At 51.1% G+C, this 24,758-nt stretch overlaps 1 protein-coding gene across 7 annotated transcripts in view; it reads right to left on the bottom strand.

Moving 5' to 3' along the window:
• The window catches only part of SLC4A11 (solute carrier family 4 member 11), a 164,843-nt gene that overhangs the window by 25,541 nt on the left and 114,544 nt on the right, over positions 1-24,758 (bottom strand). For all 7 annotated transcript variants that reach the window (XM_077301216.1, XM_077301215.1, XM_077301218.1 and 4 more), the window contains exons 7-9: positions 19,011-19,134; positions 17,267-17,473; positions 9,442-9,526 (exon numbers count right to left, since the gene is read on the bottom strand). In XM_077301216.1, the coding sequence (XP_077157331.1) occupies positions 9,442-9,526; positions 17,267-17,473; positions 19,011-19,134 (416 nt within the window). The remainder of the gene's footprint in view (positions 1-9,441; positions 9,527-17,266; positions 17,474-19,010; positions 19,135-24,758) is intronic.

Below are 24,758 nucleotides of genomic sequence, written 5' to 3' on the forward strand. Positions count from 1 at the left end.
GTGTGTGTGTTTAAAAAATAAGTATGCTTTGAAATAAAATCCTTTAGAGCAGGGGTAGTCAACCTGTGGTCCTCCAGAGGTCCATGGACTACAATTCCCATGAGCCCCTGCCAGCATTCGCTGGCAGGGGCTCATGGGAATTGTAGTCCATGGACCTCTGGAGGACCACAGGTTGACTACCCCTGCTTTAGAGTGATCTCTCCTGGTCGCAGCACTGAAAACGATTAATTTCTCAAAAGTCAGAGACCGGAATTTAAAGTGATTATGAGCCCGGGAAGTCCCTTTAGACCAGGGGTGGCCAAGACTGTGGCTCTACGGATGTCCGTGGACTACAATTCCCATGAGCCCCTGCCAGCATCCGGTCCGTTAGCTATCCCACCTCACAAGGAGGCCTGGCACGGACCAGAACTCAGGGCATTTTGCACGGTGTTGAATGTATTCAGGGCCGATTTGGGGCTTGCTATTTTAAACTCTGTTTTCGGAGGGAGATGTTTTAACTGTTATTCTAAGCCGCCTTGAGCCAAGAGGATGTAAATGTCTGAATAAACAAACAAGCAAACCGACCTGCGACTTTTGGCATTATAGCAGAAGCTCTTCTACCTGACCCCACAACGTAGGGCTTCCCGTACCCAAACTACAGTGCCTTGTTTCAGGAAAGCCCACAACATCAATGATTTCATGTGCATCCTCTAGTTCAGGCTTGGCCCCTGGGCACATCATGCACGGCAAAAGGCTGGTCACTTGCCCAAAAACTGGAGGGGGAGGGTTTTTTCTGGTGCAGTGAGCTCCCGGAAGAGCCAAGGGCCCTACTGGAGCTATCTCAGGGCCTGCAAGAGGCAGCTCTTCCGCCAGGCGTTGGATTGAGACCAGGATGGGGAAGGGATCCCTCCTCTCATCATCCATCCATCAAGCCCCTTATATTTAACCACCTGCCCTGAGATTGAGGGTCGGGATGGGTTCTGTTTAGTGGGCTAAACTAAATAAAATGAAGTTCAATAGGGACAAATGTAAAGTTCTACATTTAGGTAGGAAAAACCAAATACACCAATATAAGATGGGGGAGACTTGTCTTGGCAGCAGCATGTGCAAAAAGGATCTAGGTGTCTTAGTAGACCATGCATTGAACATGAGTTAGCAGTGTGACTCAGTGGCTAAAAAGGCAAATGGGATTTTGGGCCGTATCAAACGGAGTCTCGTGTCCAGATCACGGGAGGTGATGGTACCACTTTACTCTGCTCTGGTTCGGCCTCACTTGGAGTCCTGTGTTCAGTTTTGGGCACCCCAGTTGAAGGGGGATGTTGACAAACTGGAGCATGTCCAGAGATGGGCAACAAAAATGGTAAGGGGTTTGGAGACCAAGACGCATTAGGAAAAGTTGGGGGAGCTTGTTCTGTTTAGCCTGAGAGTGGATCTGATAACCGTCTTCAAGTATTTAAAAGGCGGCCATGTAGAGGATGGAGCAGAGTTGTTCTCTCTTGCTCCAGAGGGACGGACCAGAACCGATGGGATGAAATTAATTCAAAGGAAATCCTGTCTAAACATCTGGAAGCTTCCTTGGGAGGTGGTGGGTTCTCCATCTCTGGAGATTGTTAAGCAGAGGCTGGAGAGCCATCTGACGGAGAGGCTGATTCTGTGAAGGCTCAAGGGGGTGGCAGGTGACAGTGGGTGAGCGAGAGGGTCGTGAGTGTCCTGCACAGTGCAGGGGGTTGGACTAGATGACCCAGGAGGTCCCTTCCAACTCTATGATTCTATGTGGAGCCAGGTTGGGATTTTATGGGGACCAGTACAAAATGAAATGCGGTTTTATTATTTTGGTATGTCTTATTGGTGACTCATTGTAAACCTCCACGAGCCGGCTGGCCCAAGAGCGGCAACTAGCAAACTGAATAAATACATAAAAATAAATAAATACATAGTGGCTGGTGAGAGACAGAAATCGGCCAGGGACACGAGGACCTTCCACGGGTGTCAGGCGGGAAACGACCACTTCCCCGGCTGCAGCTCTGGTCTTTAGTGGAGGAAGGACCAGCCCTGACGGCCCCGGGAGGTCTCCCCACCCCCTGGTGATCTAACGGCAGGTGACACAGGCACGCCTCGATGACAAACACGATTTGGTCACACGGGAAAATGGTTAGGCCTCTCTGAGCTCTGACCGTAATTGGCCAGCCCGGCCTGCCTCTGAAACACGAGCCCCCGAGCGGCTGAATTAAATTGAAGCAAGTCCCAAGAGATGGAGAAGCGTGTCCTCGGTTCACCCTGGTTTTTTTTTTTTTTTTTGCTTTTTTGTAAAGCGGGAGGGGTGCTTCAGCAGCCTTCCGCCTGGGGACATCGGTGGCAATTCGAGCAAACCGAGAAAGTGCCGAGACCCAGCTAGAGAGTCGCCAGTTCCCTTCAGGTCAAGGGACCGGGTGCATGAGAAGACATGAGAAGATTAGCTGGGAGAGAAAAGAGGGGGTCCGGGCGAGGCAAAAAAACAGCTTTTCCTTTTTGCGCTGTTGGTTCTTAACCAGGTTACAGCTCCTGACCTTGCCCCTAGTCACCAGGTCGCCAGCGAGGGGAAGTGTCGCTGGCCGCAGGGGAAGAAAGCTAGGCTGGCATTGCAGTGACCTCACTTCCAGGCTGCACCAGAAGTGACATCATCACATCACCAGCAAAGAGGTACACTCTGGTTCCGGGACAAAAACTCGCTGGTAAAAATGGCATCTACCACTGAATTTCAGAAGATGAGTTGCTTTATTACACTGCTTTTTACTACGCAAAGGAGTCTCAAAGCAGCTTAGAATCACCTTCCCGTTCCTCTCCCCGCAACAGAAACCCTGTGAGGGAGGTGAGTCTGTTACTGCTCTGTGAGAACAGCACCATCAGGGCTGTGACTAGCCCAAGGTCACCAGTCTGGCTGCATGTTGGGGAGTGGGGAATCAAACCTGGCTCGCCAGATCAGAAGCCGCAGCTCTTAACCACGACATCATGTTGGCCCAAATGCTAGCGTCCCACATCCTCAGCAAAGTAATGACATCATTTCCAGCACTGGACGGAAGTGACATCACTAGCCCTGTCTCTGCGACACCATCTGGGCCTTCCTTCTTCTGTTGCCAGTAAGACCCGTCCGCCCCTTAATGGTTGCCAGGAGGACTCTGCAGTCCTGGAGGTAGGTGGAAACGCACCCAGCTTGCTTTACTTCCCACCTGCCTTATAATATTTTTAAAAACCAAAGTGCCTGAATCCTCTACTGCCGGGAGTGTGGAAAAACAGAAGCTGCGTTTTGTTTTTGCTTTTAAAAAGACTTACGAGGCGGTGGGAGAGCGCTGAGAAGCAGCCATTCCTTCACAACAGATGTTGTGAGAATCGCATCACTCAAACACACGCACACCCCGACACTTCAATTTAACGGCGGCTGCACCACACGAGAGCCATTTGGAGAGGCGGCCAGTGGCCCTCCCAGTAGAAGGACGGCACTGAGCAGCACCAAGGGGGGGGGGAATAAACTCCACTTCTCAGGGCAGTTCATGGCCTTCAGGCACAGAAACCATCCGTCCCCCGTCCCCCACCCAATGTGAATGGGTGGGATTTTGTTGTTGAAACAACATGTGCTCTAGAAAACACGTGCACCAAACTTTCGGTGCAGGCGTATTTTGGAACGATAACATTCCTTTAAAACCGGCGGGAAAAGCTAGATCGGATGAGATCTGATGAATCCATCCATGTGGGAAGTAATTTCTAGCTATTAATGGGGTTTTTTTTGTGTGTGTGCTTTTCTGGGGATTTGAACTGGGCCTCCCAGATAGCAGTCTGACCCTGATAACCAAATTTACCTCCCACCTTTCTGCCCCTACGAGGCCCTGTCTCCTGCCTGAAATTCACTGCTGGTCAAAAGAGGCTGAGCTTAATTTTGAATCTGCTTCTGTTTCCTTGTGTAGACAGAATGTGCAAGTATTTCTGTAGCCTTTCTGTTTCTTCTTATCAATCCTCCGCCCCCCCCCCCCATACATTATTACATCATTTTCTGTGCATCTGTAAATCAAACAGCGAATAATACTGGGCCGGAATGCAATGTTAGGCATGAACCGAATATGGAAGAGTAAGGATATCAGCCTTAATACGAAGTTCTGGCTAGTCAAGGCCGTTGTCTTCCCCATAACAACTTTGGATGCGAAAGCTGGACCCTGAAGAAGGAACACCGGAGGAGAATAGAGGCTTTCGAATTACGGTGTTGGAGACGAATACTGCGAATCCCTTGGACGGCCAAAGTTACCAACAAGATAGTTTTAGAGAGGAGCAAACCAACTAGGTCATTAGAAGGCAAGATATTACGGCTAAAGTTCACTTAGACCATTTATGCACTGAGAACTTCACTGCCCCAGCTCCTGTGCAGGAGAACAAATCGGGGGCAGATGAGGTGCACCAGGCCAAATGCTCCCCCCTGTGGGTGCAGGAAGAGGTGGGGCAATCTGCCACGACTAAAACTCCAGCCTGCAACCTGGCATGAAACGTCCAGTGCGTAAACGGTCTTACTGAAACACTATCCTTTTACTGAAATGTTCATTGCCTTCCTCCAATCTAAGGCGGTCTCCTCCAAATTCAGGAGCTCCTCCACAGAAAGAAGAGCGACACAAGTAGAAGGCATGTCCCAATGGCAAGTAGAAGGCAAGTAGAAGGCATGTCCCTTTGGGCTGATCCTGCGTTGAGCAGGGGGTTGGACTAGATGGCCTGTATGGACCCTTCCAACTCTAGGATTCTGTGATTCTAATGTCTGGAGCAGGAATGTTTGGATCCACCTCACGACCCAGCACAAATTAGGCAAGTTCAAAAGCAGCTACACACACACACACACCCCGCCCGAAACAGGGAAAGAGGAGAACTGGGCAGCCGAGACCAAAATAAACCACTGTCCAAAGAGCCAAGAAACTGGGTCCCTGGGCTCCCCCGTACGGAGCAAGCGCCTGAAAGCGAAGCTCGGGTTTTGACCCAAATTGATTGCTACTCTCGGTTGTGCTGGCCGCACAAGCTCTAAACAGAGGGAGGCCTTTGGTAGCGTCACAAAGCCGCAAACAGCCAGGAGCGCTACGCTGAAAAGTTCTCGTTATTCCTAGAATTCAAAACCCAACCATTACGATTCCAAGACTGGGGCAGGGAGGTAGACCACATTTGGCCTGCCACTAGATTCCAGAGCGCCAACCCTCAAACTTTTGTTTTTGCCGACTTTACCAATCCTTGGAAGGCCAGGGGGAGGGGGGGGGATTAAAAGGCAAGGCCGTGTATTGGAAAGGGCGTCTGGCACAATAACTGGGTGCCCGATGCCAGCTTCAGGGAAGGGGGGGGAGTACAACAGCCACGCCTGCCTGTGGCCCTGTGACTTCAAACACCTTATCTGCCACCAAAACAGCTGGTCTTGCCAGCAGCTCTCCGGCCTGGAACTCATTGCCTGGCCTCGACAGCCAGCCAGACTCCACAGATGGACCACAGAGACGGCCAGGACAAGACAAGCGCAAAGAAACTGGCGGGGAGGGGATGCCCAGAGGAAGGAACCATGTGGTGGGGAAGCTGACAGCCCCGTGCAGCGCCTTTCAGGGCAGGAAACCCACTTGGCATGAGTTGTTGAGTGCAACAGAAAATTGTGTTGGGCACCTGTGTCTGGACTCGTGTTAGAATCCAGGAGCTGGAAGGGATCTCCAGGATCATCTAGTCCAGGGGTAGTCAAACTGCGGCCCTCCAGATGTCCATGGACCACAATTCCCAGGAGCTTGTAGTCCATGGACATCTGGAGGGCCGCAGTTTGACTACCCCTGATCTAGTCCAACCCCCTGCAGAACTCAGGACACTCACAACTACCTGCCCACCCATTGTGACCCCCCCAACTCCATGTCCAGATGAGCCTCCCCCAAAAAAGCCAGACTCACTGGTCAGTAAGCAGCAATGGGCATTTCCCTGGGCCTGCAAGAAAGGGCCACAAGAGCCAAGCACAGACCCCATCCCTTCTGCCCAACCACTCACCATCTGCTTAAGCTCACAGAGTCAGCATTTCTGTCCAAGGTCCGTCTAGCTTCTGCTTAAATACTTCCAAAGGAGAACGAACCCACCACCTCCCGAGGAAGTCTGTCCCACTGAGGAACAGCTCTGCCACAAACGTCTTCCGAATGTTTGGCCAAAAATTCTTTTGAATTAATTTCAACCCATTGGTTCTGGTCTGAGACAGCAGGAAAAAAAAATTCTTAGTTGTCTTCTCTCCAGGCTAAACAGACCAAGCTCCTTCAACCTTCCCTCATATGACTTGGGTCTCCAAACACCTCCAAGTATGTTGCTTGAAGCCTCAAGTTTTGCTCTATGTCAGGATGTGGGAGGGAGGGAGGGAGGGGCAGTGTGCAGAAAGTACCAACAACCCAGAATTGTAGAGAAAGCGGCATATAAGAACCAACTTTTCCTTATTATTATTTATAGGGGTAAACACAGAAGAAACACACATCCTTCAGCAGAACAGGCCACTCAGAAAAGGAGCTGAAGGAATTAAAACCTTTCCAGCTCTTCCATCATGCCCCCCTGCCCAAGAACACTGAGGACAGCTGACCGAAATATGCCCAAGATCGCTGGCCCAACAGAGATGAGACCGGCCTCGACCAGAGTCAGGGCCTTTTCGGCCTTGGCCCCGGCCTAGTGGACCGCACTCCAAGGAGATCAGGGCACTGTGGGACTCGTGCCATGCCAGATCCCATGTTCAGCTCAGGCAAAAACTTAGGCCAGGCTTTCTTAACCAGGGTTTCATGAAACCCTGGGGTTTCTGGATGGCCCTGGAAGAGTTTTCCAAATGAGTGGGAGTTTATATATATAAAATCTGTTAAACATTTATTGGGCGATATGATCAAATATGGTCATGCTGACCCCTCCCCCCCAAAAAATGGCCAATGAGGGGAGGGGGTGGGAAGGGGAGGGGCCCCAGGTGGGCGTGTCCACAGCTCTGCTTCCCAACTACATTCTGCCAAATTGCGCCACTTCTGGGGTTTCTCAAAGGCAGAAGAATGTTCCAGGGGGTTCTCAAAGGTAGAAAAAGTTGTGAAAGCTGGTTTGGATGTACGACGTGGCACTTTGCCCGGAGGGGCAATCTGTCACAAAGACACACACGGAAAAAGCTGTTTTCCAGAACTGAGTCTTCCTTTCAGCCTTGGCGGAGTCAGGCCATGCAGATTTAGAGCCGCCCAGCAGGGAAGCCTGCTTTGATGCTCATCCTTCCAAACGGCGAGTTAATTATTCAAGGCCAAAAGGGGACAGGAAAGGAATAACTATTCATCAAAGGCATAAGTGCTCCTTGGGACATTCACTGAGTAGGCAGGATGCATGCCGCGTCTGCAGAGAGGGAGGGAGGGAGGGCGGTTGGATGGCGTTGTAGATAGTTGCCGAAAATTGCCTCACACAGCTCTCTGGGACCTCTCAGGCGAGTGGCAGGCATCAAATGGTTGCTTCTACGCCGGAATAAGACCACAACTGGTTGGGGTTTCCCATGCACCGAAGCCTGCACATGCCAGAATCCTGGATGCATTTCCAATGCACTTTAGTGATCGCTTGCAACTTACAATTTCAATGCACCTTAGTGATCGCTTGCAACTTACAATTCCAATGAACCTTAGTGATCGCTTGCAACTTACAATTCCAATGCACTTTAGTGATCGCTTGCAACTTACAATTCCAATGCACTTTAGTGATCGCTTGCAACTTACAATTCCAATGCACTTTAGTGATCGCTTGCAACTTACAATTCCAATGCACCTTAGTGATCGCTTGCAACTTACAATTCCAATGCACTTTAGTGATCGCTTGCAACTTACAATTCCAATGCACTTTAGTGATTGCTTGCAACTTACAATTCCAATGCACTTTAGTGATCGCTTGCAACTTACAATTCCAATGCACTTTAGTGATCGCTTGCAACTTACAATTCCAATGCACTTTAGTGATCGCTTGCAACTTACAAACCATCGCTAAAGTGCGCAGGAACGTGCATTATGCAATGCATGAGAAAGCAGCTCATGTGTGATTACTCTTGCTGGATACGAGGAGCTTCCTGCCTGAGGACCACATGGATCATTTAGAACAGGGGTAGTCAACCTGTGGTCCTCCAGATGTCCATGGACTACAATTCCCATGAGCCCTTGCCAGCGAACGCTGGCAGGGGCTCATGGGAATTGTGGTCCATGGACATCTGGAGGACCACAGGTTGACTACCCCTGATTTAGAAGAGCAATTCCAAAAAAATAATTCTGCTGAACTGCGGCAGTGCAAGTAGGAATCTATGAGACCACACAACCCTGTTCACCGGCAACCTGAACAAGGACCAGTGAACACAAGAGGCCCATCTGCTGAAAACCGCTGTACAATCTACAAAATAGACATAAAAACACACATAAAAAACACACAAAGCCGTTTTATGCTGAATTGGACCCTTGTTCCATCAAAGCCATGCTTGTCTACTCAGACTAGTAGCGGATTTCCGGGGTCTCAGCAGAACTTGTTCTCACCTATTGGTAGATCCTTTAACTGGAGCTGCTGGGGCTTGAACCTGGGACCCCCTGCATGCCAAGCAGAGGCTCTTCCTCTGAGCAACAGCCCTTCCCCATGGCTCTCCATGGTCTTGAGGTCTTTCTTATCACCTACTGCCTGGTCCTTTGAACTGGAGATGCCGGGGATTGAACCTGAGACCTTCTGCATGCCAAGCAGAGGCTCTTCCACTGAGCCACAGCACCTCCCCTAACCACCTTATTCCAAAAACCCACACATTGCTGATAGCCCAAGCATGCCTGCTCTTGCCAGATCTTGGCAGCCAAGCAGGGTTGGATGGGAAACCTCCAAGGAGAGCTACGGATCATGCCATGAAGGCAAGCAATGGCAAACCACCTCCGACCCTCTCTTGCCTGGCTGCCAGACAATGCTACAATCATGAGATCTGCCGGCTAAACTACACACACGCCATGCAATAAACAAATAATCTGATGAAGCTGGGTTCACGCAAGATTGAAAGCTAGTTTGCATTTGAAAACCTCATTTGCTTTCACTGCTAGACTAAGACTCACCTGCCCAGAAATCTCAGCCTTCCGTCAAGCAAAAGGGCCACCCAGAGACATCTTGGCCAAGCGCGTCATTTATTCATTTCTGTCATTTACACCCTGCCTTTCTTCCCCACAGGGTCCGAAAAGAACTTACTCAATTTCTCTCCCCTCCGTTATTACCCTCACAACAACTTTGCGAGGTAGACTAGGCTACCGGAGACTGGCTGAAGGTCAACCAGTGAGCGTCCGTGACACAGTGGGGAATTTGACCACGGGGCCGCCCACGTCCTATTCAGACGCTCTAAGTGCTCTGCCCTGCTGGATCTCTGCCGCGGTCTGTAAACAGGACGTGGAATTCTGGACCGCACTCCGGTCAGGCCAGGGCTTCTGTCCGTTGTGGCCTACCTACCATCGGTGAAGTCCAGAGCGTAGACTGGAAACCTTCGCGCCAAGTCGTCAACAATTCCCTTGCCAACATTGAAGAACTCGTGCAGCTGAAAGGAGGAAGGAAGTTTCATGTCAGTTCAAAAAAAAATGCATATCCATTGTTGAGAGAGAGAGGGAGAGATTGAACTTGTTGCTGCATGCCAGGAAAACCAAGATAAAAAAGAGCTGTATTTATTACAATTTACTTGTTTTACTTTATATATAGTCTACCTTTCTCTCTTGAACTCGTGGCAGATGACATGGAGCTGGGCAGGGGGTTGGACTAGATGACCCTTGAGGTCCCTTCCACCTCTATGCTTCCAAGTCCATAAACAGGCCCTGCCTGGGAGCTGACAACCCTAGGCTCACATGTCTCCAAATTCCCTTCTTATGACAGCTCTTGCCGGGAAGCCGAGCAGGCGGGTAGATGCTCAACAGCTGACAGGTCCCAAATGAGACAGCTCTTCACAAGACACACAACAGGTGGGCTGTGCTGGATCAGACCATCTTATGCTGACATCTCTCCAGCCAGTTTTCTCCACTCAGGCAGAGACCAGGGGGCAATGCCAGACATTCGTATGCTTGCGCTGGGCGCATAAGGACATAATCCACTCAGGCCTGGGACACAACAAACGTTCCCAGATGCTGAATACTGTGCTTTCTATCCACTTTAGCTCACAGTTGCAAGTGGATTTTGTTGTTTCACAGCACAAACTCCAGTTGCAAAGTGCAGGTGGAAAGCAGCATTATTTAGTGTGTGTGGAAGCGCTTGCAGAATTAAAGTGAAGGCCTGTCTCTTCTTGCCAGCTGCGGCTCACTAAATCCGCAGGCGTGGGCCGCTTCCAGTCCTGCTACCCGAGAACATTCTAATGTGCTAATTATGAGTTCACGCAAAATATGAGCTCGGCAAAAAGCTCCCTCCGAGCGTGGCAACAGAGGAGATGCCGGGAAATGCAGACCAGGGAGGTGCAGGGAGAAAGGTCAACACTCTGCTTCCTTCGTGAGTTTGCGTGGGGGTGGGAGAAAAAGGGGGACCGCTGCCATTAGCAAAACCTTCCCTGCGTGAAAGGATTAAACCAGGAGTTCCCAACTTTTCGGGAATCAGAGCCCCAGGCGGTTCTAACCCCCTCTCAGAAGACCGAAGAGCCACAGTCACATCTAGCTTGGCCCTATGAGAAAGGCAAGCAATTTTAGAAGGCTAAATAGCAGCATATCTGCTTGTGATGCTGTCTTTCCTCATGCACAGAAACTCGGACACAGAAAGCACTAATCCCGGCTGGAATCATTAGCTCCCAAGCCTCCCTCCAACGGCAATCATTTCTGGTCCGCCCAAGCTACTGGACCATCACTATGAATTGATTAATGTTTTCGAATATTCTAGCATTCTACAATGTTTATTGTTATTACTATAGTGTTGTTATTGTTACTGCTGTCACCACATTACTATAAACTGAGTTATGTGTATTGTTCCCGTTTCATGCAAACCACCCAGAGTCTGGGAAGGGTGGCATATGAATGAATGAATGAATGAACCAGTCCACAAGCATGCTGCCTGGCACATAGAATCTTAGAGTTGGAAGGGACCTCCTGGGTCATCTAGTCCAACCCCCTGCACTATGCAGGACACTCCCTACCCTGTCGCTCATCCACTGTCACCTGCCACCCCCTTGAGCCTTCACAGAATCAGCCTCTCCGTCAGATGGCTCTCCAGCCTCTGCTTAAACATCTCCAAAGATGGAGAACCACCACCTCCTGAGGAAGCCTGTTCCACTGAGAAACCGCTCTGACTGTTCTATCGCTTTAGACCAACAAGGTGACCCACCTAAATCTATCTGAAGATGTTTTCACGTGCCCGAAAGCTGATACTCAGAATCAAACTTGGTTGGTCTTCTATCAACCTTTTCTGGCATGCCAAAGAACTTTATTCGGGCCAGAGGTTAGGGCAAGTAAGCCTATATTACCCTGCCCCAGTCCTAGACACCTGCCTTGAATTCAAGATTCCTGCTGTTTCAGTTGGGGGTCCAATGCAGAACAGCCTCTGCTTGACATTTAGGAGGTCCCTGGTTCTGTTCTCGGGTCAAAAGGTCTGTGTTGAGGTTGATATGGAAGACCTCAACATGAGACTCGGGCAATGATGGAGAACCTACAACCCACCACCTCCCAAGGAAGCCTCTTCCACTGAGAAACCACTCTGTCAGGAACTTCTTCCTGATGTTTAGACGGAATTTAGAAGCATAGAATCATGGAGTTGGAAGGGACCTCTTGGGTCACCTAGTCCAACCCCCGCACTATTCAGGACACTCACAACCCTCTCATTTATCCACTGTTACCTGCCACCCCCTTGAACCTTCACAGAATCAGCCTCTCCGTCAGATGGCCATCCAGCCTCTGTTAAAAATTCCTAAAGATGGAGAACCCACCACCTCCCGAGGAAGCCTGTTCCACTGGGAAACCGAAACTGCTTGTCCAAATTGGTGCAGCTGGATTTGGGTCCAAGAGTACCTTAGAGATCCACAAGATTTTGGGGCGATATGAGCTTTTGAGAGATCAAGCTCCCTTCATCAGATATTGCCGTAGTCTACTCAGAGCACTTATATCCACAATCAAGTGTACGAAGGCATCTTGAAACCCATCCTATTCCCCAAGCTGTCTGTCTTTGACAAACCCCAGGGAACCACATTGTTTTCGTGGCATCGCGTGACCCAGGAGAGAAAAAGCCAGAGTTCCCCGAGACCTTAATTAAACTTTCAAAATCATCAGGGCAGACGGTAAAATGCCAAGATATGAATCAGAAGTTGTGAAACATCAGCTCTGAACTGTATTTAATGCCTCCACAAGCTCTGGAGATCTTTATCTTCTTTGCGGGCAGAACTGGGGAATGATTGCCAAGCAACATCTGTGAAAGGGAGGATCTCTGTGAGTGGAAGCCCCGTTCAAACAAGCAGAGCTGACCGCTGTTAAAAAATAAAAAGCCATGAGAAGTGGGTGTGGCTCAGTGGAAGAGCCCCAACTTGGCATGCAGGAGGTCCCAGGTTCAATCCCCGGCATCTCCAGCTAAAAGGACCAGGCAGGAGGGGATGGGAAAGGCCACAGCCTGAGACCCTGGAGAGACATGGAGAGGAGCTGTGGCTCAGTGAAAGATCCTCTGCTTCGCATGCTGAAGGTCCCGGGTTCAATCCCCAGCAATTTAAAGGGACCTGGCTGTAGGTGATGGGAAAGACCCTGAGACACTGGAAACAGCCACATCAGTAAAGCAAAAGACACTGTGGCATGACTAGCAAAAACCAAACCAAAAAGATTTTAAAGGTGCATATAAAAGTTGTCTTCTTTTTTTATTCCAAGATGCGACGAGGTTCCGGTATAGAGTACCTTGTTTCACCTTTGCTTCTTCACAGCAGATTACATCAGCACAGACAGAAATTCTCGCTCCCAAGCGCCATGGCAACGTAGTCTGATTCAGCAAAACACAGCTTCACGTTAGGAGCTGTGGCTCAGTAGGAAAGCATCTGCTTGGCATGCAGAAGGTCCCCGGTTCAATCCCCGGCATCACCCGTCAAAAACCAGGTGGAGAAAGACCTCCGCCAGAGACCAGGGAAAGCTGCTTCCAGTCTGAGTGGACTTTGCCAGACCAGGAGATGTGACTTGGTATAAAGGTGGCTTTGGGAGTTCATGTATGTTCGTACGTTTTGCCCCAGAAGGCGGACGTCACAAACATGTCCCCGAGACAGCAGGACAGCTTTCAAAACACCTCTCTCTCCTTCACTGACGAAGGCAAGGCGGAAGGGTGGGGTGGAATTATTCCTGGAGGTTTGATGCGTCCCAATCTTCCAACCAAGGAAAACCAACCTTTGCTGCATGAATAAAGGAGGAAAATTCTGGTTTTCATGTCCAGTTTCACCAAGCAGGCTTCAGAGGGAGTTCGCTAGCGACTTCTTCACAGGCCCCCGCCCAACCTTGGGCTAACCCTCTTGCTGGTCCTCTGATGTATCTGACACGAAGACTTATCTACCGCCAAGCTTGCCATGCAGGCAAGAGCCAGGACCCACGAGCCAGGAGGAGTGCGTGACAAGAATCAACAGATCCTGATGTTTTAGGATGCTTAGGGCTAATCCTGCGTTGAGCAGGGGGTTGGACTAGATGGCCTGTATGGCCCCTTCCAACTCTATGATTCTATGATTCTATGATTCTATGTTAATTTCCGTCTGGCAGGGATGGAAAGTGTTACCAAGTTGCAGCCAACTTCCATCGCAACCCCCATAGGGCAGGGATTCCCAACCAGGGTCCAGGGAACCCCTGGGCCACGAGAGAGCTCCCCAGGGGTTCTGCGGCCTTTCCCAGAAGTCCAGATGGCCGCTTGCGTCACTAGACGTCACCGGAGCCCCCTTCTCCTGTTGCCCTACAAGCCTTGTCTCTTTCTCCGTTACAGAAATGGTAAATCAGTGATCGATTGGCTGGCTCCTGCATCTTACTTCTGTGCCTGCTTCTCTGAAGGGGCCTGTCAGCTCTTCCGGGGTTCCTTGAAGCCTGAAAGATATCTTGGGGGTTCCTCCATAGCCAACAGGTTGGAAAAGGCTGGTTTAGTGCAGAGCGGTTTCGTGTGCCTGCCGTTTCGCAAAGGGCATCTTTTGTCCACCACGAGCGGTTTCCTTCTCTTTGTGAAAACAGGATGAGCTGCAAAATTTGGTTCGGGTGGCATTACCCCACCAGCCCGCCCCCTGCCTAAGCCTGATCAATAACTCCTTTTCTGAGCTCGAAGGGCAGTTTCTTATCCCGGAGGAGACTTCTAACTTCTCTGCCCCGTTTTTTTTCCTCCGGAGGGTTAGACTTGACTGCTGCAGTCTCTAAAAACACCGCAGAGGCAAGGGGGGCGGGGGGAGAAGGCTGTGTTTTTTAAGAGACTGGTGTAAAACCAGGAAACCTGAGTTTTAAGGGCCGTTTTTATGACAACCCCGCCCCCCCCCAAAGAAAACATTTAAGACAACCCCGGCGGAAGGGGGTCAAAGAAAGAGCACCGCAGCCTTTAACAAGCGCCATTCCTGCTCATCCGGCTGAGACACGCAGGGGAAAAACCCTCTGGGGAGCTGGCACTGGGAACAAACAGGAGGACGAGGAGGAGGAAAAGGAGCTTAACCTCTTCCTCACCTGGCAGACGCCGCCAACCCCCCTGGCAGCAATCAACAGCGCCCACGCACCGCACCGGGAGGGAGGCAGGGAGGCTGGCAGGCAGCTCACGGCACTTGCTGGAGAAGCCAGGAGTCACACACACACACACACACACACACACACACACACACACACACACACACACACAGCCTCCACAAAAGCACTTAGAAAGCAAGAAGTGGATAATCGGCCATCAGCTTTACCTGCCTCCGGAGGATGCTGCCAAAATGAAGAGCCAAAAGGGACTGAATAGTGAGTCAGATAGATCAGGGGTAGTCAACCCATGGTCCTCCAGATGTCCATGGACTACAATTCCCAGGAGCCCCTGCTAGTGGCTCCTGAGAATTGTAGTCCATGGACATCTGGAGGACCACGGGTTGACTACCCCTGAGATAGATGGATGGTGGGAAGGTCTACAATCGCAGGACTTCCCGATGAACGGGACCCGGGAGCTGAACAAGATGCTCTACTGTTGTCAGATCCTGGGGAAGAGCCTGCTGGGGAGGGGCCTTGTTTGTGGACTTGTAGCAACTTTCCAGGCATCTCAGGGACCACTGCTGGAAACAATGCGCTGGATTCAATGAGCCACTGGGCCGCCTTGCTCACATGTTCTTAGGGAACGGGCCCAGAGCCCTGCAATACAAATTCCGGATCTGTCTGTGTCGACCAGCAGGGTTTAAATGGAGGTTTCGTTTTCCCATCTCGGCGACTGGAACTTTGAGCAGCTGGAGACAGAATCGGAACCATTATGCGTGCAATTATTCTGCAGGGGGCTGGACTAGATGGCCCCGGAGGTCCCTTCCAACTCTATGATTCCAAGGGATGAGGTTCAGGGCAAAAGGGTTAGCGCTCAGTGATTGTGTTCCATTCATATCCCGTCTTTCTCCCCAGAAGGGCTCCAAAGCGACTTACGGCCTTCTCCTCTCCTCTACTTTATCCTCACAACAACTTTGTGAGGTAGGTCAACATGGGTAGTGAGGTTCGTCTGTCTGCAGCTGTAGAAAAGAGCAAGAATCTAGCAGCACCTCAAAATGTGTGTCATGGGAGGAGCGATCATCAGTTCTTCAGAGTCAGTGATTCACAAAAGCTCCTCCCCGCCACAAATTTTGTTAAGCTTGAAGGTGCTACCGGACTCTTGCTCTTTTTTCCTGCTACGGACAGACAGACAGACACGGCTGCCATCTTGCTCTATCTCCATGGAAGGCATCACCTTGAGCTGTACAGAGTGAGAATCCATCCAACTTGTGATAGAAGGACAGAGGGACTCCCGTTCTCGCTGTTTCGGAAGAAGTGAGCAGGGACACATGGAAACGGCTCCCCTGCCGCAGATTTTGTTAGTCTTCAAGGGGTCCCTGGACTCGTGCTCTTTCCTACCATAACCCTATGAGGTAGGCCAGCCTGAGAACATAGGATTGGCTCATGTTTATTATTTCTCCTCATCTTCTCTTTGCCGAAAGACGAGTTAGACGTTAGCTAAAATGGGGGAAAGAACCCATGAATGCAGGGCCAATCAGGAGCGGGAGACTAAGATGGCCATGCTTTAATGGCATTCCTTCCCTAGGTAAGAATCATAGAATCATAGAGTTGGAAGGGGCCATAGAGGCCATCTAGTCCAACCCCCTGCTCAACGCAGGATCAGCCCTAAGCATCCTAAAGCATCCAAGAAAAGTGTGTCTCCAACCTTTGCTTGAAGGCTGCCAGTGAGGGGGAGCTCACCACCTCCTTAGGCAGCCTATTCCACTGCTGAACTACTCTGACTGTGAAATTTCCCCCCCTGATATCTAAGGGCTGCAGAACTGCCCACGTTTACAGCTGCATTCATCCTGGTCCTGGTCGAGGCGGCTGTTTTGAGCTCCGCTTTGGGAGTTTTTTGGGAAAGACGTTTTTAATGGATGTGCTGAGGGCCACCCACCTTTGGCTCTGAGGAGGGAAGGCGAGGCTGTAAAGGTCCCAGGATGATACGTTCCTGCAAAATCCTCCTGACTCCCCCCCCCCCGCCTCTCTCTCCAGAGATCCATTAATGTAAAAATATGTCGCTTGTCTGAGTAATGCTTTTCAGAACGCTGCGGAGACCCCTGGCACTTAGCGGGGCTTTCAAACCCTATTCAGACAGCTAGAAAGGAAAGGTCTAACGAGGCAGAGAAGATTGTAGGGTATTGCCCAGACCTAAACAAAGAAGCTCGACAGACGGAGGGGCTCAAACCGAACTAGAGGCGGGCTAGTAACAGTCTAACAGCACCAGGCCAGCATGAAACGGCCTGTATTCTGGCCCTGGATGGGGCAAAGGTGCCATGGGGAGGCATACCCCAGGATCCGTCCAGATCTGGCCTCCTAGCGACCCTTGATTTCCCCTCTCAGGAGTCACGGCTTCAGATTATTATTACTGTTATTAATATTGTTATTATTATTAAATGTATTATTACATTTATTTCCCACCACTCCCAAACCCGGCTCGTGGCAGGTTACAAAATGTCTGTTAAAATAAAAAACCCATTAAAATAAAAAACCCATTAAAACAGGACAACAATCGAGAACAAACTGAAGCAACATGGCGGAAATCCCAACCAGTCTCTAATAGGGGGAGGAAAGAGGGGCCAAGATAACCTGGGCAAACCGATCTTTTGCAGGCTCCTGCCACCACTTACCTTGAGGGGCTTGTGGCTGTGTGTTTTGTGGCCCTCCGTCACCGCCGAGGGCCTCTGGTTCACCACGGTCAGCAGGTGGCGCTGGTGGACCAGCGCTTCCTTGAACTCCTCTTCCGTCTTCGTTTCCAGAAGCTTCTGCCGAAAGGTGATGTCGGAAAACATGGTGGCAAACGTCCGGCCCACTTCGGTCGCCGTTTTGGTACTTTTCTGCAGAGGGGACAACAACGGCGAGTGGTCTCAGGGCCGTCCTGCCACGCCCACAAGGCCGCCCGAGTCTCCCTTCACTTGGCGGGTGATTACTTTGAACTTGTCCGTTATGGGGATGACCTAGAAGGTGGGAGGAGGCGGGGACTTCTGCTCACCGGACAGGTGAGGGTAGGGGGGCATCGGGTCTAATATCCCGTGATTATTGGGGAACCTCGGAAGCCTAGGATAATCTGGACTTGGCACAGTCTTGTGGAGCGTTGCACATTGAAAGAAGCTTTCCTTTCCGGCAAAAAGGCGGAGCACGCCAGGGAATACGAGCCGGCAGTGTGATACGGCAGCTAAGAAGGCTAATGTGATAGCAGGAGCAGGAAGCAGGGGAGTTCTCATACCACTCTATTCTGCACAAGTTAGACCTAATGCACTTTCAATGTACAAATAGATTTTCCTGTTCCGCACAGGAAAATCCAGCCGCAAAAGCACATTGAAAGCGCATTATCTATTGGATGCAGATTTGGAACCTTGTCTTTGCCACAGTTCCAGTAGAATATTGACAAGTTGGAGCGCGTTCAGAGAAGGGGAGCTGGGATGGCTGAGGGGTTGGGATCCAGGCCTCAGGAGGAGAGGTTGAGAGAGCTGGGTCTGTGTAGCTCGGAGAAGAGGAGGGCCAGGGGGGATAGGAGAGCTGGGCTGAACTACATCGAAGGGAGGCATGTTGACGAGGGGGGCAGCTTGTCCACTGCTCCTTTAGAGACAAGGACCAGGAGCAGAGGGTTCAAATATCCTGCCTGGTCCTTTTAAACTGGGGATGCCGGGGATTGAACCTGAGACCTTCTGCATGCTAAGCAGAGGCTCTTCCACTAAGCCACCGCTGCTTCCAGGAGGTGAAATCTATTGCCGGTTCAAAGTCCGGGATTCCAGCCCCCCCGTCTGTCCTTTACAATTCATGCTGTGCAATTCTGGTACATGAAAATGTCTTTCTCAAGGGGGTTGCACCTGTTTAAACTGGGGTGCTACGCAAGGCAAGGAGCTGCTTTGCAAGCTGAAGCCAAACAATGAACCTGACCCTTGGGTCACTGAGGTCAGCATTGCCTGCTCTAACTGGGAGCATCTCTCCAGGCACTCAGGAGGAGGGCTTTCCCATCACCTTCAGCAGGATCCCTTTAACTGGAGATGCTGGGGATAGAACCTGGGACTTTCTGCGTGCCAAGCAGAGGCTCTGCCACTGAGCCACGGTCCATCTCCAGGGCTCTCCAGGGTCTCATACAGAGGCCTTTCCTATCCCCTCCTGCCTGGTAATTTTAAGTGGAGATGCCGGGGATTGAACTTGGGACCTTCCACATGCCAAGCAGAGGCTCTGCCACTGAGCCATGGTCCCTCTCCAGGGCTCTCCAGGGTCTCAGACAGAGGTCTTTCCCATCCCCTCCTGCCTGGTAATTTTAAGTGGAGATGCCGGGGATTGAACTTGGGACCTTCCGCGTGCCAAGCAGAGGCTCTGCCGCCGACCCACGGCCCTTCCCCGCAAGAGGCAGAGTCGTACCATTTTGGGAGGGGCCAGCACCAGAATGACAAATCTCACTTCGCAGGAGTTCTCCCCCCAGTTCTGAGGCCTCTCCAGCCGGCTGATGCAAACATGACGCCGCTGAAGGGCCTTGATCGTGCAGCTGCGGAAAGAGGGAGAGAAAACACTTGGGTGGGGATTTTTCAAAAGCAAACCGCGGCATCGGAGAGCAGCAGGGCGGGGGGGGGGCTGGCTCGGTGGTTCCAGGTGGCCAGAACCTTGCACAGGCCAGTCCAAAAGTTTGTGGACTGGAAAGCTTTTGCAGAACTAACGAGGGAAAGCCCTCAACAGGTGCGGAAAACACAACGCTGCTGCTGGCTTGCGGCATTTCGGAACCACGGGCTCAGAAGATGCGTTTCTTCGAAGGAGCCACCTAAATTGGTGAATTGCAACATCGCTTGCGAAACCAGTTAAAGGAGAACTGACTCTGGAGGACTTCTAACCCTCCCGTCCCCCTCCTCTTCCCGTTGGCAGAATGTATAAAAATGGGCGTGGCTGCAGAATTGGAACCTGGAAAGGCAGTTCAAAAGGTTTCAGGGGCCATCCCCAAGACTTGCCCCGTGCAGCCCCCAAAATCCACACCACAGGACCTCTCCCAGGGGGGGGGGGTGTGGTATACCTTTTGGCAACTCCTGGCTAACCCTGCACCTGCCAATCTTGGAGAATAAGCATTTCTCTATGCAAAAAACCAGAGTGAATGCAACGTCCACACAGGTGCTAATGTTGTTGGGAAATGCTGATGTTCAGATGCCGTTTCAGGTTGCCGCAGCAACCTGAGAAAGCCCTGGCTGCTGCAAGGGGAAGACAGAAGAGAGATGAGCTGACCTGGGGTGGGGAAAAGGTAGAAAGGGAGGAGGGTGAAGAGGCAGCCAGGTGGGCAGGAGAGGAAGGTAAGTTGGATCCACCAAAGCAAAAGAAGAGCTGTTTTTTTAAACTCCCTTTTCACTCCCCAAAGTGGCTCACAAACCCCTTTTCCCTTCCTCTTCCCACAACAGACACCCTGTGAGGTAGGTGGGGCTGAGAGAGCTCTGAGAGAACTGCTCTGCAGGAACAGCTCTAAGGGAACTGTGACTAGCTCAAGGTCACCCAGCTGGCTGCACGTGGAGGAGGAGTGGGGAATCAAACCGGGCTCCCCAGGTCAGAGTCCACACCATGCTGGCTCTCACAGACTGAAGGAGGGCAGGGGGAAGGGGATTTCCTGCAGGCCTACAGGCTGTATTGGTGGTTCCCGAGGCCCTCTGAATGCAATGATGCAAAGTTCTTAATTACAACTACGCCCGAGCGAGTGAAACAAACGCCGGGATGAGCATGACAGCAAAAGGGCGAAGCGCCCATCTATCGCATTCCAGGAAACGGCACGCAAGCCCCCGTGCGTTGCCTCAAAACGAGATGCTGAGAATTCCTCGGGAGGCTCAGCCGAAACGTCTCCCAGGCTGGAAACCGGCATTTGAATGGCGTGGGCGGCCAGCTCGGGGTCAGCGCCTGCCAATCAAACGATCCCTGATAAAAGGATGCTGACGGGGCCTGGACTATTTCGAGCCCTGCTCTTTCCTCCTCCGTGCCGCATGCATTTCTGTCCATCACCAGCTCCTGATATGGTGGCAGATCCTGGGCAGGGCAGGAGGGACTTCAGCGGGGCACGATGCCAAAGAATCTGCCCTGCAAAACAGCCATTTATCTCCAGGGGAACAGACCTCTGCTGTCTGGATCTCAGCTGTAATTCGGAGAGATCTCCAGGGCAAACCTGGAAGTTGGCAACCCCCAACTGCAAGCTTTCCTAACCTCGGGACAGAGGATACCTAATCTTTGGTGCCTTCCTTTCTACGGAGGCTCAGGTCACGAATGTAGCTTGCCAGACATCCCACCCTCCGTGCCAGGTGAAACGACTAGCTTCCTACACGACCCCAGAAGATTTAATCACCATGCAAAAGCCACCTCCAGGCTGGGCTACTGTAACTCGGTCTGCGTGGGCCTACCCTTGAGTCCGATCCAGAAATTACAGCTCGTTCAAAATGCGACCGCTCTGCCTTTTTTGAGGACCCCTTGGAGGGCGCATGCACAACCTTGCAGCTGCATTAGCGACCGGTAGATTTCCAGATCGAGTTCAAGATGTCGCTAACTTTGAAAGCCTTACAGGGTTGGACCCCGTGTCTCTGCAGCACCACCTCTCTCTGTACGTCCCCCAAAGAGGATTACGCTCTAGTTTGAGACAGCATACTTCCACCAGGGTCATGGCTGAGGACAGGATGGCTTAGAAGAAACCATGGGTCTCCCATCTCCCCTCTCTATGCCCTCCACCGACCCCTTTCAGGTTTCTGCCCACACTGCAGGGAACATCTGACCGCTATGAAATGCAGAAAACAGCCAACTACATAATGGTAATAGCAGAAATGGTGGAATCCCAATTTTTTAATAGTGTTTTATCAGGTTTCCATTGAAATGGTTTTAACAGGCATTTATGTTGTAAAGCAGGGGTAGTCAAACTGCGGCCCTCCAGATGTCCATGGACTACAATTCCCAGGAGCCCCTGCCAGCGAATGCTGGCAGGGGCTCCTGGGAATTGTAGTCCATGGACATCTGGAGGGCCGTAGTTTGACTACCCCTGTTGTAAAGCATCGCGACTCCACTTGCATGGGGAGTGGTCTAGAAACTGAAATATTATTTAAAAACTGAAATATTATAACTGTAAAACTTTATATATAACTTCCACAAGGCTGGATACATTCTGTCATGCAGATGTCCTTAATTTCCATGAAAAGCCCCAAGTTTTATAATTGGAACTCTAGTCACTGGGGTTATTTGATTTGTGCAAACATGACCTGAACATCAGAAGAGCCCTGCTGAATCTGACCCAATAGTCCATTTAGTTCAATATCCCTTCTCACCCAGGAGCCAGCCAGTTCCTCTGGAGGTTCAACAGCAGAGCAGAGACACCAAGGCCTTCATAAGGACATCAGAAGAGCCCTGCTGGGTCAGACCAGGGAGGGTCCATCTAGTCCGGCTTCCCGTCTCACACAGGGACCAACCAGATCCCCTGGACTGCCAACAACAGGGCAGGGAGGCTGAGACCTTCCCCTACTGAGAACATCAGAAGAATCCTGCTGGATCAGACCATGGAGAGTCCATCTAGCCCATCCTGTCCCATACAGTGGCCAGCCAGTTCCTCTGGCTGTTCCTAAGAACATCAGGAGAGCCCTGCTGGGTCAGACCAGGGAGGGTCCACCTAGTCCATTCTCCCATCTCATATGGTGGCCAACCAGTTCCTCTGGAGGTCCAAGAACTGGGCAGAGAGGCCAAGGCCTTCCCTTGACGTTGCCTCCTGGCCGTGGGATTCGGAGGATTAGGGCCTCTGAATGTGTGGATTCTATGGCTAGTAATCATTGAGAGACTTCTTCTCCATCAACCTAATCCTGTTTTAACCTGTCCGGGGAACCAAAGTAAAGGCACTCTACAGCTTTTTGGCTGTGGAGAACGGGGGGGGGGGGGGAGAGACACACACCCCTCCACCACCGACGTGAACTTTCTAATTGACCCTGCCTTCTGGGAATAACCACCCCAGTTTAGGTAGCTGCTTCTTATCCTCATTGATACACCCCACCCGAACATTCCCAACCTACAGACAGACTCTCTTCCCCTCCCCCCCCCTCTGTGCCGCTTTTATAATAATTCTTGATAAAATTGGGCTTTCCAGAGCAATGAGATTAATTTAATTACTGTGATGATTTTTTCAAAAAAGCAAAAATGCTCTGAGGTTTTGTTTTTTTCCCCCCAGCTGCAAATGCAGTTATCCAAGTGAGGCATCCTGGTTTTCGGTGTCCAGCTGCAGGGTCACTGCTCTGGAAATGCATTTTGCTGCACAGGCCGTATTTCCAGAGAGGCGTCCAAGAAGAATCATACGTGGCATTTGCAACCTAAGCGTGCTGTGCGCCAAACTGATCGGCTAAGTAGCCGTAACATCACGAATCAGCTTACTCCTGCGTGCTAGAGCGCTATTTTGCCTTTTAAAATGTTGTGTCGAGACAGGAGGGGGGGGGGGGAGAGGAGATAATCAATGTTAAATTGCCAAAACAAGAAATGGAGATTGGTCTCACGTGGGACACAGCACCTAAAATCTACCTTGAATCTGGTGACATTTCAGGAAATAAAGCTTTTCTAAAAAAGAGTGGGCTCCAAGATCACTGCAGATGGGGACTGCAGCAAAGAAATTAAGACGCTTGCTCCTGGGGAGGAAAGCTATGGCAAATCTAGACAGCATCTTAAAAAGCAGAGACATCACCCTGCCAACAAAAGTGCGTTTAGTCAAGGCTATGGTCTTCCCAGTTGCAATGTATGGCTGCGAAAGTTGGACCATAAGGAAGGCCGAGCGTCAAAGAATTGAGGCTTTTGAACTCTGGTGCTGGAGAAGACTCTTGCGAGTCTCTTGGACTGCAAGGAGAACAAACTGGTCAGTCCTAGAGGAGATCAGCCCTGCCTGCTCCTTAGAAGGCCAGATCCTGAGGAGAAAACTCAAATACTTTGGCCACCTCATGAGAAGGAAGGACGCCCTGGAGAAGAGCCTAATGCTGGGAGCGATCGAGGGCAAAAGAAGAAGGGGACGACAGAGAATGAGGTGGCTGGATGGAGCCACTGAAGCAGTCGGTGCAAACTTAAAAGGACTCCGGAGAATGGTAGAGGACAGGAAGGCCTGGAAGATCATTGTCCATGGGGCTGCGATGGGTTGGACACGACTTCGCACCTAACAACAACAAAAAAGGAGTAATTGGAGAACCGTAAGGAGTTTTGCCTGAGTCTTGACGATGTGGCTGCTAAACTCTGCTTTAAACTCAGTTAAGGGCCAGCTTGGTGTGGTGCTTAGGTTCTGAGAGAACTGGGACTGGCCCATCTGGCAACACGGAGGAACAGGAAATCAAACCCGGTTCTCCAAATTAGAAGCCACCACTCTTAACCACGACACTCCGCTGGCTGAAGCCCAGCAGGACATGCTCCGTGGCTCACAGAGAGCCACAACTGTAGCCTCAGCTAAGGCTTTCCTCTAAACCGGCAAAGAAAACTCTCTTGGAGTCGTCGTCGCTGTGCCCAAATTTGACTGCGCCTTCCCGTCCGAATCCATATTTATTGCAGCGAAGTGAGCCAGATAGCCGAACAGGCCTTGAAAGGCGGCCGTCCGTGCGTATCTGTCAAATTGTGCAGCTCCGTAGATCATTTTACACTCGTGCATATTCATCGGAAGGACTGGAGCGTGAATGGAGAGGTGAGGAGCTAATGTACTGTTGGCAAAATCTGCCGCTCGGCATTTGGGTCCGTGTGTCCAATGAGTCAGCGTTTTTGTTTCGAAATGTTTCTGGGAGGGGGGAGAGGGAGGGGGAGAAGAGGTTGGGCATTTATGCTTTGGAAAGAAAGGCCTCTGACTTCTGGAGAAAACACACGCCAAGACTTTAGGCCACTTGTGTGAAGGCAGCGGCCATGATACGGCATGGCAGAGTGTGATTCTGTGGACGTAGGCAGATGGTGAGTAGGTGGATCGTGTCCATGCTTGGCTCTCGTGGCCCTTTCTTGCATGCCCAGGGAAATGCCCATCGCCTCTTTGACGTCAGGCGGTGAATTGCTTCCAGGCCAAACTGGCCTGGGATTCTGGTTATACTTTTTTTGGGGGGGGGCATCATCTGGTCCCCCCTTCAAGGGTCGCTGCCTTGTTGTGGCAAGGGGGCTTGCGTAGTTCAGTGAAGC

This window comes from Paroedura picta, chromosome 10 (genome assembly GCF_049243985.1).
Source record: "Paroedura picta isolate Pp20150507F chromosome 10, Ppicta_v3.0, whole genome shotgun sequence".
Classification (NCBI taxonomy): domain Eukaryota; kingdom Metazoa; phylum Chordata; class Lepidosauria; order Squamata; family Gekkonidae; genus Paroedura; species Paroedura picta.